The sequence below is a fragment of the Pocillopora verrucosa genome, chromosome 3 (genome assembly GCF_036669915.1).
Source record: "Pocillopora verrucosa isolate sample1 chromosome 3, ASM3666991v2, whole genome shotgun sequence".
Classification (NCBI taxonomy): Eukaryota; Metazoa; Cnidaria; class Anthozoa; order Scleractinia; family Pocilloporidae; genus Pocillopora; species Pocillopora verrucosa.
Window position 1 is genome coordinate 23,301,194 of NC_089314.1, and position 16,290 is coordinate 23,317,483.

Below are 16,290 nucleotides of genomic sequence, written 5' to 3' on the forward strand. Positions count from 1 at the left end.
TAACTTCGAGACGCATGAATTGATGAAAATACTTTCGGGAACAGTCACAGAACCACTTCGAAGTATCACTAAGTGATGCGATTATCTTAAAAAGTCCATTTTACGATAAAGAAAAAACAAAGAAAATATAATCATCACTGTAAAAATATTTTATAACGGCTGAAACGGCTGTGTTCCAAACTCAAACGATGTCGAGTACATTTTTTTTTATCGTAGAGTCAACTGCAATTCATTTCTTTTTAAGCCTGGAAAATAAGAAAGAGTACGAGTTCCCATCGTAGCAATTGAAAATGATATGTATTTGACTTCAGACGTCTTGGATAGGTTTTCAAGGTGACCACAGTGATAATTGACAGCTCTAACTATTTGAAGCAAGACACTCTTGACCGGCTGATTAAGTATTATTCTATGTTTACTGTGGGTCACTAAAACCGGAAGCCATCATCCTAAAGAGCAGCTTCATGCACGTTGTGTTCAAGTACAACGGAAAGGCAGAGTTTCCAGGCAGGTTACGAGACAAAGGGTGAGTAAAATTAAGCCGACAACTCTGACACATTGTCTGATTTGAGCCCCAACGAAGAAAAAACAAAAAACGCTAATTAAGTGTTGCTAGAGAGACAAAACGTCTTCTCTTGCGGTAAACTTTCACTTCCGATATTTCATGAGTAATTCTCCTTAGTGTTTGTCATACAATTAGTATGCTTTTGATGTTAGTTTGGAGATTTCGGTATTGGATCAACTAATAATCCCCTGATAGATATCCTTCTTAACTCTCATCACTTGTCCCCTGACGGAAGAAAACACCCAGTTCTCAAGCTGAACCCGTTTTTAACGACAATTCAGAGGAAAATAACCAAATTTAGCCCGCATCTCTCATAAAAGCCGACGAGAACCAACAACTGAAACTTGGTTTGGCGACAGTCCAAGGACGAGACGTGGCGGTTGAGGTGAAACCTACTTCATTCGAAGGAACAGAAGCGAACAACTAAGCTGAATTTGTAAATCGAAATATTCACATCCGAAATTCCTTTGCTGTTTAACTTGGAAGAAAACACGAAACCATGGAAACTAAGTACACTTTGTGTTAGTTGCAAAAGCAGTTGCCCACTGTATGAGCACAAAACGTTCTGGCATATAGACAAACGTTGAATTAAAAATCGGCAAAAATTAGACTGAGTTTTTTCTTTTATATGATCTACTTCTCTTTCTGGAAAGAAACGACGAAAGGCAAACTTGCACTTGTAAAGTAGAGAAAGTACTGCTGTTATTCAGAGCAAGAAGTTTCATTTCATTATAAAATGAAAAGAGTGACAAATTCTCCGAGTACATATCTATGAAATATGCAAAAACAAAAACGAAATCAAGAACACTATAATCAAATTTACATGCTTTATTAATCATTACTAAACGAAAAAGAAATGAAAAAGAGTGCAATACTAAAAAGTTCTTCGTACATAGCACTTTTAAAAGCTACGAGTTGGCAGCAAGGAAAGTTCGTATTCTTATCAACAGGTCCCTCTTTACTTCGTCAGGGATCATAGCTGTGAGTGAAAAATAAAAAAAAAATCATTTAATTTCTAGGGCTGTGGTTGTAGTGAGGATGAACACATCCTGTGTTTAATGAATAAAGGGGGTAAGTTTCTAAAGAAACTGTGGTGCTGCGTCGGTGAGAGAGTATAGTAGATAATTTAGTGTTAACAACCGAGTTGAAAACGTAAATTAGCCACCGTTAAGGGTAAAAAAGCTGACGTTACGAGCGTTAGCCCTTCGTCAGAGCGTTAGCCCTTAGCCATCGCTCTGATGAAGGGCTAATGCTCGAAACGTCAGCTTTTTTACCCTTTACGGTGGTTAATTTACGTTTTCAACTCAGATGTTAACACTAAATTACATCCTATGTTTGCTGTCATGTGACCCCTTCACTCCCACAAGGGACCAACAGTTAATTTCTCCTTACGATATCAATACATTTCCAAGCAGAAAAGGTGATGAGAAGAAAGAAAAATATCAAGAGGGAAGTCATATTCTCAGAGCTTAAATTATGAGAAATTTATGGCACTTAAAGTGAAGAATTGATATTTAGAAATGGGCGTGTCGGGTTAAGGTGGGGAAAAAGGAGGCTCAATAGTGAATGTGCTTATCTCTGGATAAAATTTTTCGGAAGGAGCATGAACTGCAGTCATTGTGCTTTATTCTTGGACAAGACACTTAACCGTCATAGTGCCTCTGATCTATGGCATTAAATCCCTGCCAAAAATTCAAATTTAAGTTGATTGTGATAAGGTATGAATTTGAAAGTAGAGAAGGAGTTCTGTTCCTAAAACTTCATTCCTAAATCATAAACATAACGTTTAACAGCAAAACTTGAATTTTGAAAATAAAACTTGAATTTTGGGAGGGCTTTAATGCCATGCTGATCTCTCCCTCCAGGAAAATAGTAAATGGGTACCAGTAGACTAACAGGGAAACTTGACCAAACAGTGGAGGTAACATGCAAAAGATACACATCTCAAGAAAGAGAAGAGGCAGTATTAATGTTCACTCCAAAAATCTGGATAACATCCACTGGTTACACCTGTATGAGTCAGTCTCACATGAATACAATTTACTGGTGTTATTATTCAAAGGACAGTTAGTGCTCTCCTTAAAATAAGTCACTAGCTTTGTTGATCCTCTTGTTTGAAAAAAGATGCTATCCATCAAAAATACTGCAGTATTAATTAATATGTCTGCTGATTGGCAAGCTACAGGGTTGCTCAGGTGTACTGCAAAATAACATGCACATCCAGTGCATGTAAATCCTAGGTATTGCACATGAAAAGTGTGCACCTGCATGTAATGCATAATGCAGGCATGTGAAACCACAAGGAATCAAGCCAACCTGGACTAAACTTATGTTTTTCTAGTATCAACAAATTATGCACAACTTTCCATTTTGTACATGAAGAGTCACAGAGGAGTACTCTCAACTACTCTTTGCACCTTAGGTTTGCAGTAATTTTGTTGAAAAAGTAGAGATTCATTTGATATCTATCTACCAAACCAGTTAATTTGCGAAAAAAAATACCCTAAATAGTTTCAAAAGCAACAATTTTCACAAAAATGCCTCACCTCTTCCTTTCGGTGTTATTTCAGCCACTAGATCATCAACTGTCACATTTTCAAGTCCTTTTTGTTTGATGACATCTGCAAAAATCATAAAAAACATACATATGTATAGTTGCTCAAATTGTGGCTGCAAAAAATTGATTTAAGATATATATCTCATTATACATTTTGATGTGCAGTATCACTGAATATTTTGACTAGCCTGCATGGTAATCAAAATACAAACAACAAGTAAACATGTAATAAGTTATTTATAATCCAACTACCAGTACTTTATTTTAAGCACAGTTCTTGTAAGGCAAGAAAAGTGAAGCAGATAGGGAAGCATTGCATGCTTAGCCGACCAGTCAAACAGGTTTTTTACAGTACAAAATAATTAACTGTCCAAATATTGTGTGATATTTGTACTCAATTGGCACGTGTTTTGTACCTTACTCAGTGCAGTTGGATAATAAACTTTTTACCTGCACCTTGAAAAACTAAGTTCCAACATTTCTGGCTTACCGTTTAGCAGATTTTGATCTATTAGTTCACTCTCACCAAAAGAAAGAAACTGTAATTTCATTAAAGGGGGTAAGTTTCTAAAGAAACTGTGGTGCTGTGTCAGTGGGAGAGTATAACAGTGTAATGTAGTTTTATCATCTGAGTTGATAACATAAATTGGCCACCGTAAAGAGTTTCCAAGCTCACATTTCCAGCGTTAGCCCTTCGTCAGAGCATTATTCTGTACAATTCCTTTAAGTATAGTTATCTTGTGTCATTTCATTGAAGTACAAAGGTAAAACAACAATTCAAAGGAAAAAGATAAACTTCTTTCCTGACCTTTACAGTGACTCCTTAACCTGTCCTGCCATCCACATTCTATGAGTTTGGTTCTCAGAAGTTCTTTCAATCTGCACACAAATTATGTCAAACGATTGTCAAAAACAGCACAATACAAGATTTACAGTTAACCTCGAAAAAGCGGGACCAAACGGTAGTCAAATTATTTTTGATCAACAACCTGTATCTAGTTGTAATTTGCTATTTAGAAGTTTGTCCTTTAAAGGAAAATCTTCCTTAAAGAACGATGCTAGTTATTCATTACTGGTTGGAAAAATCTGAATCCACTAAAAAGCTTTCACTCTTACACTTACAGATTTTGCGTAGAGACGCTTTATAGACTGGGTTACAGAGAGTTCAATAGCGAAAGAGGCTATGTACTAGTTTCATTAGACAAGTATTACGCATTCTTCTTAGATTAGCAACAGCGTATGTCAAAAGAAGGAAGAAAGGTTTCTGTCACAAGTGTCCTCACACAGTGTTAGGTTTACAAAACACATTTGAAATAACATTCAGTGCATCTGGCCGCGATACCTCTCCTTTAATCAATCTATCCTGGCTTTGGACGCCTTTTAAATACGCCAGCCACAATTCTACCCACAAAGTAACTAAGAATAAACCAATCTGCACGAATCGTATTCAAGCGCGTCCGATAAGACAAGGCTTAGATTGGACAAAGTTAACTTCAGTTTACCTCTCTCTTTCCCCGGATTCTACCAGCTTCTGGTGTACAGAAGAAGATAGCTGACTCTCCTTTAATCTCCTGTAACGAAAACGGATTTATTTAAAAGAAAAATAAACTAAAAATGATCAGCCAAAACTCTCAATGTGATATACGTACTCCACCATCTTGACGCTCGACAGATTCATGAATATATGCTGATCACGAAATTGTCGCACCGCAATCTTCGATCCCAGGTCCCTGCGAGGTACGGGTGGTTCAACTGATTCATCCCGGCTCATTGAAGACACTACAAATCATATTTGAACTAAAGCAGTTTTAATGATGGGGATAAAAACTACAAGATTTCTGAGGTAATCCTGGTTACAAAAGTCTAGTCACATCCTTTGAATAAAGTGGCTTCACCCTCGTCATCTTCATGATACTAGATGACCCTTCATGACTTTTAACAGGGTTTTTTCAAATTTTTTTTTCAAAGATAATTATTGGATCTTTCAAAAAGAAGTTTTGTTCCAAATTAAATTAATTCAGTCATGTGCTATCTTTTCTTAACACTTGAATTCCTTTACCTAAAACAACTCAATTTCAAACTTTTTATTATAGCAAAGGTCACCGCACAACCACTTAAAAGAGCACGTGAAGGAAGATATAGAATTACAATAAACACTTCAAATAGGGCTTTAGATAACTCAGACACATATTTCTACTGAGGAAACACGGCATAAGTAGTTGTTTCCCTGACTGTGGGTGACCATTAAGCTAAATTTCAAGACTGCCGATCCATGGATCGTAGGAGGGCAAAGAACTGTAAAGACATGTCTCACCCCAGTCATATCTTTTCATAATATATTTTCAGCAAAGCTCACCATAAGTCCATTAGCAAAGGTTCGTTGGCAAACAAAGGGGAGATGGAAAGGAAAATAACCTAGATGAGGCACAGTCATTCTGTTAGGAACTGAAATAAGGATCCTCATTCATATTCTTTGAGCCTTTCATGTTGTCTTTGCCCTTTACGAATGAGTTTAATGCCCCCTCTTCCTTGAGTGGGTAGGTGGAGCTTCTTCACTAACACAAGACAGTTTACTTTTAGTAGGCAACCTTTAATAAAATATTTTCAATCACTAATGACAAATGCAGTTTGAGCAGATCCACCCTGAATTAGCTTGTTAAAATACAAGTAAGAAAAAAAGACAGTTATTTAGAGCTGGATGAATAGATGTTTATATTTTCTGTAGAGTTAGCATTTTTTTTTTGTTTCAAATATTTGTTTTCCAGTGATCCTCTCATCAGTCAAATGCTGTGTCATAATAACATGGAAACACTGGCTCATGTTGTCATTTTTTAAATCCAGAATACATTTCAGAATATCTTCCTTGTGTGTAGTCTCACATGAAACAATCTCTGACCTAGATTGCACAAGATGGACATCCTAACTGGATATCTTTCACTGGCACACAACTTTCATCCTGAATAAGCCACAATGTCCATTTAAATTAAAGAATATATTACCTAGATCTCTCTGTGGACTGGAAAACTGAAAGACATGCCATTTTACAAGAAGCATAAAAAATTCAAAATTCATGGGTGTTCTCCTGTCAACTTCTAAAGTACATCCATACATTTCAGGCAAGAACATATCAAGCTACAAGTTTATAACTGAATGTTTGGTCTTTTTCTATGCCTGGCCATTTATGACTCCCCACTTGTGAGAAAGTTTACATCAACAAACAGCCCTTCATTTTCGTTGTCCATTAGCAGCCCTAAATTTCCACTTTGCATTCATGATTCAAGCCCTGTTAGACCAAAGTACCCTTTGTATCTCATACGGAACTATCTTGTTCCCTGCTTGGACTGTTGGTATAATTTCCTGTCTGTATTCCAATGGTAAATACTTTTCAACCAATGAGAACAGTGACTGCTTGTCAGTTATAAATCCCTGTCTGGAAAAAAACAAACAAACAAACAAAACATCAAGATTTCATTAGTACTTCTCCTTACTTTTTGCCATGCAATTCTTCTGATTGTTATTGGATCAACCAAAAATCCACTAATTGATAAGTTTCTTTATTCTAATCACTTGTCTGCTTGATGTTGTGATGATAATGTAGGGAGAGGTTCTAATGTGATCACTCATGGGAGTTACGAGGTTAAGCACTCTTATCTTTTCTGTCTCTGCTCTGAATGCAGAACCTCAAGCACAGAAAACAAATCAGGTGAAACTTCCCACTCAGTGAGTGAGGGTTGCACCCTCAAAATCATCCCAAAGTCCCTTTTAGTTTGAGTGTTTATCTAAGTACATATTAAATCTCCAAATGTAATCCCTTTCTATGCTTTAATAAAAAAGGTAAATTTCCCAAAATTTTTCCAATGTGCTTCTCCTTAAAATACATGTGTATCACATGAAGTTTCTTTATTTACATGTATGATAGATGAAGTGCCAATACAAACCTTTTCATGAGAAGTTCCACATCAGCCAGCTCAATGGTTGATCTGTGAGCATGCTTACAATAAGCCATCAGGTCACTCGATATTTGCTTGAAAAACAGGTTTGACCTGGAAAACAATAAAAAAAATTAGCTTTTTAACCCTTGCACATATTTATGTCAGAAGAACTAATTTCACCCCAAGCCTTCTTTTTAAGGTACAGTCTGGTTAATTCTAATAACTGGACAATATACATGTAGCCATTAAAGTTCAGCCACTCTGGCAAGCATAGTAAGTGCACTTGATTAAAGAGGGTCTTAATTTGATGGGTGTTCAGAATTTAGGTTTGAGTGACCTAAAATCCAATATCTACTTCTCCCTTTGTCTCACAAGGGAAAACAAGACAACCTGTAAGGAGAATCTAGCAGTCTATCATCAGAAGTCAATTGAAGTTTTAAAACTATGCTCCCCTCAATTGTCTTCTTGTTTACAAGTGACAATTTACCACTTCACTTGCACATTCTTATAAAGTTGATAAACTTAACTTTCATAATTACCCATTTTCAACAGCTTGAAGAGCCTCTTTTGAGACTTTAGCTTGGCTAAAATGCTGAAAAATACCCTTTATAAGGGCAGGTGGCATTCTTGGGCCTAAGGGCTTCCTTAAAATATTAAAAGAAAAAAAATCACATGAATATTAAAAACATCTTTTCATGAAGTTTTCAAAAAAAAAATTATAGTGCAGAAAAAAGCACTCTGTGTGAAATAAAATTAATAAACTTTTTAATAAATAAAAGTTTCAGTAACTGTAGAGTGAAGCAAGGACGAGGCTTATCATTTCTACAAAATTGCCAACAAATAAGATTTTCTCCATACAAAATCAACACCAAATCAAGCACACAAGAGATGAGAATAAAGAAAACCATTAATTAGGATATTATTAGTTGATCCAATACCAAGTTCTCCAAACTAAAATCATAAGAATTGTGGGGCAAACAGTGAGGAGAATTGGTATTGAGATCTTGGGAGTGAAAGGGCTGAGCTGACCTACTTCTGTATTAAATGTCATTCAAGCTCACTCACATAAACTAAGTGTTGGAAAAAAAAACAGTAGATGTAGTCATAGTTGAAAGTATTGTCATCCAGGTATGTGTATCACCAAGAGTGAGGAGACATAAAGGTCTTCACAATACACAGAGAAACCAAAGAAAAAAGAACTTACTTTGCAACTTTAGTTCCTTCCCTTCCTTTAGGAGGTTTACCTTGAAACAGTGGTCTTTTCCCTTTGGAACTAATTAAAAACATTAACCCTTTAACTCCTGAAGTCATAATGCTATTATAACCATGCATTATCTAGCACACAGAGGAAAAGAATACTCAAGCTTATTAGGTAGAGGTCGTCATTGTGATCTAACCCCCAATTCTTGTAACTAATTTACAAGGAAATGTATGGCACCTAGAGAGGAGAGTTACCATTCAGAACTTGGGAGAGTTAAATAGAGAAATTGTTAACACCTTTCTAAAAACTTCATCATTCAATCAAAGCAGAAATAAGTGACCCTCAGAAGGAAATCAGAATTAAGTTATTTGTATGATAAGAAAGAATAGTGGACAGTTATGAGATTATGAACAACATGAAACAAATTTATCTGCTGCATCCACCATACCCATTCACTTGGTTTAAATGTGGTAATATGCATATGTTCAAATGTAACTGTATAAATTTTCAATTGTCCTTAACACTATACCACTTAGCTGTAATAGTATATACCTGCATGACATGAAGAGCATAGTCTAATGCTGTCATAACACTGTTTTCAGAGTCAAATAAGTTTTTGGTCAAAAACCTATTTTTTATTGAACTAATTAACCCACATCTGTAGTTTATTTAATAACTAAAGCAATAGCACACTTTCTATCAGTTCACAAGCATAATAACCCACTCAGGATGTTTAGAGAACAATCAACACTCCGGCTTGTGATTTATGAACTTTTCTTGTGTTCTTCCAACATCTCACAAGGGTTATTACACTGAAAGACCAATTGAAAGTGCAGCCTATGGGTTAATGCATGCAGGTAAATGCAACATTTTGCAGTCTCAGTCAATTTTTCTTAAACCACTATACACACTGAAGATTTTTTGTCACCTCTCTTCATTAATATTTCTTGACTGTTCCAGCCTCTCACTCCCTGGCAAAGACACATTAAGAGGCAGCTGAGGTGTGACCAGCTCTCTCCATGGACGAGATGTCTGCATGCTATTGTCTGTCCTTTCCAGGTCTTCCTGCAGACTTCCTAGTAATGGCAGAGAATCAACCTCTGGTTGTGTTCCCTCAGTTATTCTGCTACTGATAAATAATTTTAAAAATCAATGCTGTTGGTCTGCTGGTTTCTCATGAGGATGAGAAGTATAAATTCTGATTTTTACAGTTTTAAACATGGTCCTTATTTAATACCATCCAATACCATCTATTTACATTGATAAAAGGGGCTACATTTTTAAAGAAATTGTGTTGCTGCATCAGTGGGGGAAGCTAGATAACTTTGGTTTTATCAACTGTGTTACAAATGCAAATTGCCCACTATAAAGAGTTTCTAAGCTGATGTTTCAAGCATGAGCCCTTCATCACAGCAAATGACAATGAGCTGATGCCTTGCTCTGACAAAGGGCAAATGCTTGAAATGTGAGCTTAGAACTCTTCACCATGGCCAATTTACTTCATCAACTTAGTTAATTATCTTGCTGTCTACATGTATATTGATATTGGCACCCTTTACCCTTTTTCTCCCAATATCTCTTTAGTAATCCTCCCTACTGTCTGCCATACAATTCTTATAATGTCAGTTTGGTGAATTTGGTATTGGATCAACTAATAAACCCCTAATTGATATTTTTCTTTATTCTCATTACTTCTCTGCTTGATTTTGTATTGATGTTGTAAAGAGAGATTCTCTCTCGGTCACTTATGGGAGTGAAAGGGTTAATTGTTCAAACAAGTCCCTTCGTGAGCACTCTGAATTTTTGCTATATCCCACACTCGAGACAAGACAAAAAAACATGTTTCTTTATAATATAATGTCTCATGTTTAAAAACTTTGTTAGTTTCCAATTTAACCCTTGTAATCTTTTGGCCAAATAATTTCATTTGACATGAGGTTTCAGCTGAAGCTGGCCTACACTTCAAGATAAAAGAAGCTCAAATTATAGCTCTCAATAAGTTTTAAAAAATGTTTGTTCCCGTCTCCCATAAGGTCTTTCTTTGTCAAGAAGCCATGAAGATTGATAAGTTCCCTTGGGGTTAAAAGGAGCATCAACAGTGAGTCATGTGAATTTAAAATGACTTTAAAAATCTTACATGCCAGCAGCACTATCCATTTCTATATAGGAGTCCAACACCATTGGAGTTGTTGCTTCTACATGTGTAGAATGATCTGCAGGATGAGAACTTGTCGTAGTAAACATCTGACCATCAGTAACACCACTTGTTGAAAGAGATGACTGTTTTTCTTGTTCACTCAACTGGTGTGGTATTTCTTGATCTACTTCATCTGAAGATTCTGGAATGACTGGTTCAACTGGTGTCTCTATTAATGCTAAGGGGAACAAATTCATGAGATCTGTTTCAAAATTCTCCTTTCTACCTGCTATACATTTCTACTGAAATGAGTCAAAAGAATTTGGAATTTCTCAATGAACACTCATCAACTGATAATTTGACAACTCCCATAACTTTTTTTATGTTTGAAATTGAAAGGAAATGATACATTTCATCACCTCTAGGAGCTAACAGTTAAATCTTTCAACAGAACCTTTCAGAAAAAGAGGGCAACTCAAAAATAACAAAGATGTCCAACCCAAACCTTGTTACAGTCACATAGTCTGTCAAAAATAACTGTAAATACAAAGTACACATCAAGCAAAAGTTACCACCTGGTATAAAGTAACTACACATATACATGTACCTTCTCGCAAGAAATTTTGAATGATTGTTCTTGGGGTATTACCCCCAGCTTGAACTGATAAGCGAGATGATCTTCTTCTTTCTCCTTCAATGGCCTTTTGTCTCTGCCCTTTCACTACACTTTTGGCAACTGGAGCCGTTTCTAGAAACCCAGCAATCTAAAAAAAAAAAAATTTCAAAGCTTCAGCCCCTGAGAAATAACATTAATTAACTGTCAGTAATTAAGAACACCAGTTTAATGGAGATTGCTTTGAGATGAAACAAATATTCCGAAAAAAAGAAACTCTGGAAAATTTGAAAAATTCTCCTCGTCAGCACCTTAGGAAATGTTTAGAGAACAAAATGGAGAATACACATACTGATGTAAGGGTAAAAAGCATTAAAAAATTGCAAATATTATATTCCAAGTACACATAACTGTCGCTTACAATTGATATTGCAAGAACAAACCACAAACTGACACAATTTCCGAACGACTCCGTACTTCATTATGTCTACAGTTATTTTATGAGAAAAAGGGCGAGAAATTAGTTTAGTTTTAAGAATACTTTGTTTTAGAATGGTATGGAGTTATACGGAAATATTTTCAACAAACTAATCACTTCTCAAAATGTTGGCAGTCAAATCGATAAATTACGATACTGATAAAAAAAAAACCAAAAACAAAAAAAAAAAAACCAAAAACAAAGCTATCCTACACATGGATCATCATAAATGAAATTATAGACATATGATTATAGCTCTGGTAATTTAACAAAAGGGCTAAATTTTAGACATGTTTAATCGCTCTTATAAACGAATCAAGTTAAGTCGCGGCATACCAAAGTTCTAGGAGTTGTTGAGTCTGAAGGAGTAGTACCCGGTGCAGCTTTTCTCTTCCTGTTCCTAGTAGATCGAGTGAGCAACCGACTTGCAACTTCGGAATGGGACGGAGGATTCGTTGGTGTTTCTCTTACACTTGATGTACTGAGCGTTTCCTTTGACCTCAAAGCTCGAGCACTTTGACTTACATTCTCTGTTGTCAAAACACCGCGAATAATTCCGCGAGGAGTAGCTTCATCGATATCTTCCATAGCTCTGAAGTGTTTCTATTATATTATTTCTGCTGTTTCACCTTTGCAAGCCTGACATTTCAAACGATTCTTGTCTACATATGCTACATATGGCGTAAAACTGTTCAAATTTTGGAAACTATTAATTCCTCTTTTAGAAGTTATTAAGAACCTAAAGCCTGAAGAAAGCTGAATCGCACTAAAATGCGTTTGTTTTTCGGACTGTTCAATTTACGCCATGTTTGTTTGTAGTTGGCGCCTTTCTGGTCCCTGTGCTTCAAGGGAAATCTCTTTAAGCCTGGTTACCAAGCCTCGTGCAAAGTCATTCTGTCCTTGCGCTTCGAGGGATTTTACTTTCTCGCTGAATTTAGCCAACTAAAAAATCGTAAAAACTAAACAGACATGTCAGGGGGGTCTTATGATAGGGCTATAACTATATTTTCACCTGATGGACATCTTTTCCAAGTGGAATACGCTCAAGAAGCCGTAAAGAAGGGTTCCACTGCTGTATGTAAAAAACTTCTTCGTCGGTGTTTTCATTGTGTCGGACAACTTCTCTCCTTTTGTTAATTTTCTGCGAATCGGAAGATTGATAAAGAACTATTTTATAGGTTGGAGTACGTGGTAAAAACATTGTTGTTCTCGGAGTAGAGAGAAAAGCGGTTGCCAAACTTCAAGAACCAAGAACAGTCAGAAAAATCTGTTCGCTGGATGACCACGTTGTCATGGCTTTTGCAGGTAATGGAGTATTTCTGAAAAGAATCAACAATTTGTCCTTCCTTCAAGATTTTTCGTCATTTTTTATCAGGTTTGACGGCGGACGCTAGAATTCTGGTGAATCGAGCTCGGGTCGAGTGTCAAAGCCATAAGCTAACCGTAGAAGATCCTGTGACATTAGAGTACATAACAAGATATATTGCGACGCTAAAGCAGGTACGAAGAAACATATTTTTTTTCCTTTTGGTGCGATAAGTTTGATTTCATGTAGCATCAAGAAAAGGATGCGTAGGTTTTTTCTAAGGAGAGACCAAGTAGTGGACACAATCGCGGGAAGTATCTATTTACCTAAATTTATTCCATGATTGTTGTCAAATCCCATATGGTCTAGTGGTTAGGATCCGGCGCTCTCACCGCCGTGGCCCGGGTTCGATTCCCGGTGTGGGAAAGACATGTCTTTTTTTTTTTTTTTTTTGCATAGCTTTTCACCATTTTTGTCTTGTGCATATTTACTCTTTCTAACCCCAACTAAATGTTATTTTCTATTTTTATCATTGTTGATTAGCGTTACACTCAAAGCAATGGTCGCCGCCCTTTTGGTATTTCTACACTCATTGTTGGATTTGATTATGATGGTACACCTCATCTTTATCAGACTGACCCATCAGGAACATATCATGCATGGAAGGTAGTTAAACTGTAATCATATCAACCTTATATAGTTACATAATTTAATATTATCAACTAAGTTTATAGCTATAATTGACTGACAGATAAAAGTTACTCCCTGTTAATTACTGAATTTTTCAAGACCAGAACCTAATACCTTAACCCTTTAACTCCCAGAAGTGATTTACAAGTAACTTCTCCCTACAATATCCATTCACTATTTAGCAAACAGGTAGTAAGAGTACTCAAATGTATCAGGTAGAAGTTGTTATCTTGATCTAATGCCAAATTCTTGCAACTAATTTACAAGGAAATGTGTAGCAGCTAGAGTGGAGTATTTAATTAACAATCAGATCCTGGGAATTAAAGGGTTAAGTACATGGAGAGTTCAGGGTCTGAATCAATTATAAATGGCTTGTTAAATTGGAAAGGTTCAGTTGTCACCTTTTGCCTGACTTTTTGGAGAACTTCAACTCTGAAACTGCTATGGAAGTACTTAGATTCAGACACCAAATGCATTGATTGGCAGTTATTCTGGAAAAGTATCCACATTGGTTACAATATTGTAAATTTTTTTAACAGTCAACTCTCTTTGAGTTTGCAAAAGTCTCATAACACAAAAAGTCTTGAACTCAACATGATAACTGCAATATCCACTGCAGATATTGCATTTATGACATGAACTTCACACACACTTTTCCTTTATAATGCATTTTTACCTCTGTACCTCTATCATTTGTGTCTTTTATTTATCAGGCAAATGCAATTGGACGCAGTGCAAAAACCGTTCGTGAATTTCTAGAGAAACACTACACAGAGGAGGTAGCTGACTCAGATGATGAAACAATTAAACTAGCTATCAAAGCTTTACTTGAGGTGTGTAAATTTTTGTGGTTTATGATTTTCTATTAACAGAGTAACAGGTGTATCTGAAGTGCCTGTTGTGGTTTTTTGCAGGTGCAACTGTTACTAAGTTGTTTCAAACAGGTGGTGCCTATACTCAAAATTCAGTGCATGCGAAGACAGTCTATAATCGGTTAAGATGTTTTTGCATGTCTGAAAGTGGATTACAACTTATTGTCAATTTGTTTAGCATGTTTTGTCATAGGATCATACATATGACAACAGTATTACCCTTGCAGGTGGTGCAGTCGGGAGGAAAGAATATTGAACTTGCTATTATGAGAAATGGTGAAACACTCAAGGTAAACATTTACTTGTCATTAACCACAAGTAAATGGAGTCTTACATTACATATACTCTGTTGCAAAACTGTGCTGGTGCATTATTAGAGAGATTTCTTGTCCCAAGTAGTCAGTTTCTTGGAAGAAGAGAAAAGACAGATTTTACACATTGCCTTAGCAGGATTGGAATCAGTTCAAACCACATAAGAACCGTTTTTTATTTCCGTACATTATTCATATTTTGATCTTACAACCAGACACACTTAAGTTGCAAGAATCCTCAACAGATGGAAAAGTTTCATTGGTGCTAATTTCAATCTTTGTGTGTCTTGTCATTCAGATACTACAACCAGAAGAGGTTGATAAATTTGTTGAAATCATTGAGAAAGAAAAAGAAGCAGAAGCTGAAAAGAAGAAGAGAGAAAAGGCATCAGGATCAGCTAAATAAATAGAATGGACATTCATCTTTTATTTTATACTCTCATATTGCTGTTTTGAAACTGACTTGATTCTTCCATTTCTGATATATTGGCATTTGTGACAACTGAATGGTACCATTCATTACCATAGAGGGTGAAGCAATACCAAATCCAAGCAACTAAGTTGCCAAATGTTTCAATGGTTATCGTTGGGCTTTCAAGAGCAATAGAAACAGCTTACTTTTCTTTTATTGCCCAGAGCCCTCACAAATAAAAGCGGCAATGAGTGCAGACTAAGTATTGGTGTGAAGTACTTTTTTAAAGTTTTTTTTTTTTTTTTTTTTTTTAATTAAAAAAGCTCAAAGAAATACCACAATCATGCTTTACTAAACTGGTGATGAATTCCTTGAAATCAAAGAGCATTTCTTTCAAAAAGAAAGGCTTATAAGTGAGGGCACTAGAATGGATTCTTACATGTTCCTTTACACTTGTCAGTCCATATCCCAACAGGTGTTGGGATATGGTGCAAGACTGCAGTTTTCACCTCTGAAAAATGTGAAAAAAAGTACTTGGAATAGTTTGCACATACATTGTGTTCTTAGTCTAGATAAAAGGAAAAGGGTAACTTGCCTTTTTTGTAGGGTTGTGTTTACCAGGAAAGAGAATAAGTCTATTTGTTATCAAGTGTTACAAACTGAACAGCACATAGTTGATAATTTCAGTAGGCCAGATCTTAAGCTGACAGTCTCACAAACTGACCAATTATCTGCTTTCTCAGTACTGATTTACAATTTTAGTTTGACTCCCAATTTGAGAACTGATACATGGACTTTGCTCTTCACAAATGTAGAGTCTGTAACATTTCTATCTGTGGTTTTTACTTTGTTTCTGTCTTCTCAACTGAGCCGTTTAAACATCAACAACATTGAATCCTAAAGCATTTATTTTCTTTTCATCTCACAATGTAATTGCATTAACTCTTGAACTCCTAGAGGTGATTAACATGTGACGTCTCCTATAATATACATACATTATCCACCAAACAGGTAATGAGAATTCTCAAACTCAATTGGTTTAAGTCTTTGGATCAATATCAGCATCTGACCAACTGTGAACCAACACCTCTCCTAAACCAACAACAAGTTAAGGTTGATGTTCAGTTAGGGGAGGGGTGGGTAGACGATTGCTCAGATACTGATTTTGATCTAAGTGTTATCTTGATCTGACACCAAATTCTCATAACTTGTTCATGAG

At 36.0% G+C, this 16,290-nt stretch overlaps 3 protein-coding genes and 1 non-coding gene across 5 annotated transcripts; 2 read left to right on the plus strand and 2 right to left on the minus strand.

The window, feature by feature from the left end:
• Positions 1-1,375: 1,375 nt before the first annotated feature.
• Positions 1,376-4,797, minus strand: LOC131779060 (transcription and mRNA export factor ENY2-like). Its single transcript, XM_059095592.2, has 5 exons — positions 4,769-4,797; positions 4,622-4,690; positions 3,928-3,998; positions 3,109-3,183; positions 1,376-1,541 (listed from the first exon to the last, which is right to left on the minus strand). The coding sequence occupies exons 1-5, from the start codon at positions 4,795-4,797 to the stop codon at positions 1,471-1,473; spliced, it is 315 nt and encodes a 104-aa protein (XP_058951575.1). The 3' UTR covers positions 1,376-1,470.
• A 907-nt stretch (positions 4,798-5,704) lies between these two features.
• On the minus strand, positions 5,705-12,299 carry LOC131779059 (centromere protein T-like). 2 transcript variants are annotated; one of them, XM_059095591.2, is made up of 8 exons: positions 11,817-12,299; positions 10,997-11,153; positions 10,390-10,627; positions 9,181-9,378; positions 8,256-8,324; positions 7,591-7,695; positions 7,058-7,162; positions 5,705-6,549 (listed from the first exon to the last, which is right to left on the minus strand). In XM_059095591.2, exons 1-8 carry the CDS (start codon positions 12,066-12,068, stop codon positions 6,396-6,398), a joined length of 1,278 nt encoding a protein of 425 aa, XP_058951574.2. In that variant the 5' UTR covers positions 12,069-12,299; the 3' UTR covers positions 5,705-6,395. The 2 variants fall into 2 exon arrangements, with proteins under 2 accessions (XP_058951574.2, XP_058951573.2); XM_059095590.2 differs by having other exon boundaries at positions 9,181-9,381.
• Positions 12,300-12,363: 64 nt separating this feature from the next.
• On the plus strand, positions 12,364-15,333 carry LOC131779044 (proteasome subunit alpha type-7-like). The gene is made up of 7 exons (XM_059095573.2): positions 12,364-12,554; positions 12,659-12,785; positions 12,856-12,980; positions 13,330-13,452; positions 14,190-14,309; positions 14,576-14,638; positions 14,958-15,333. The coding sequence occupies exons 1-7, from the start codon at positions 12,450-12,452 to the stop codon at positions 15,063-15,065; spliced, it is 771 nt and encodes a 256-aa protein (XP_058951556.1). The 5' UTR covers positions 12,364-12,449; the 3' UTR covers positions 15,066-15,333.
• Trnae-cuc (transfer RNA glutamic acid (anticodon CUC)) lies at positions 13,141-13,212 on the plus strand. The gene has a single exon. It is a non-coding gene; the product is annotated as a tRNA-Glu (tRNA).
• Positions 15,334-16,290: the final 957 nt, after the last annotated feature.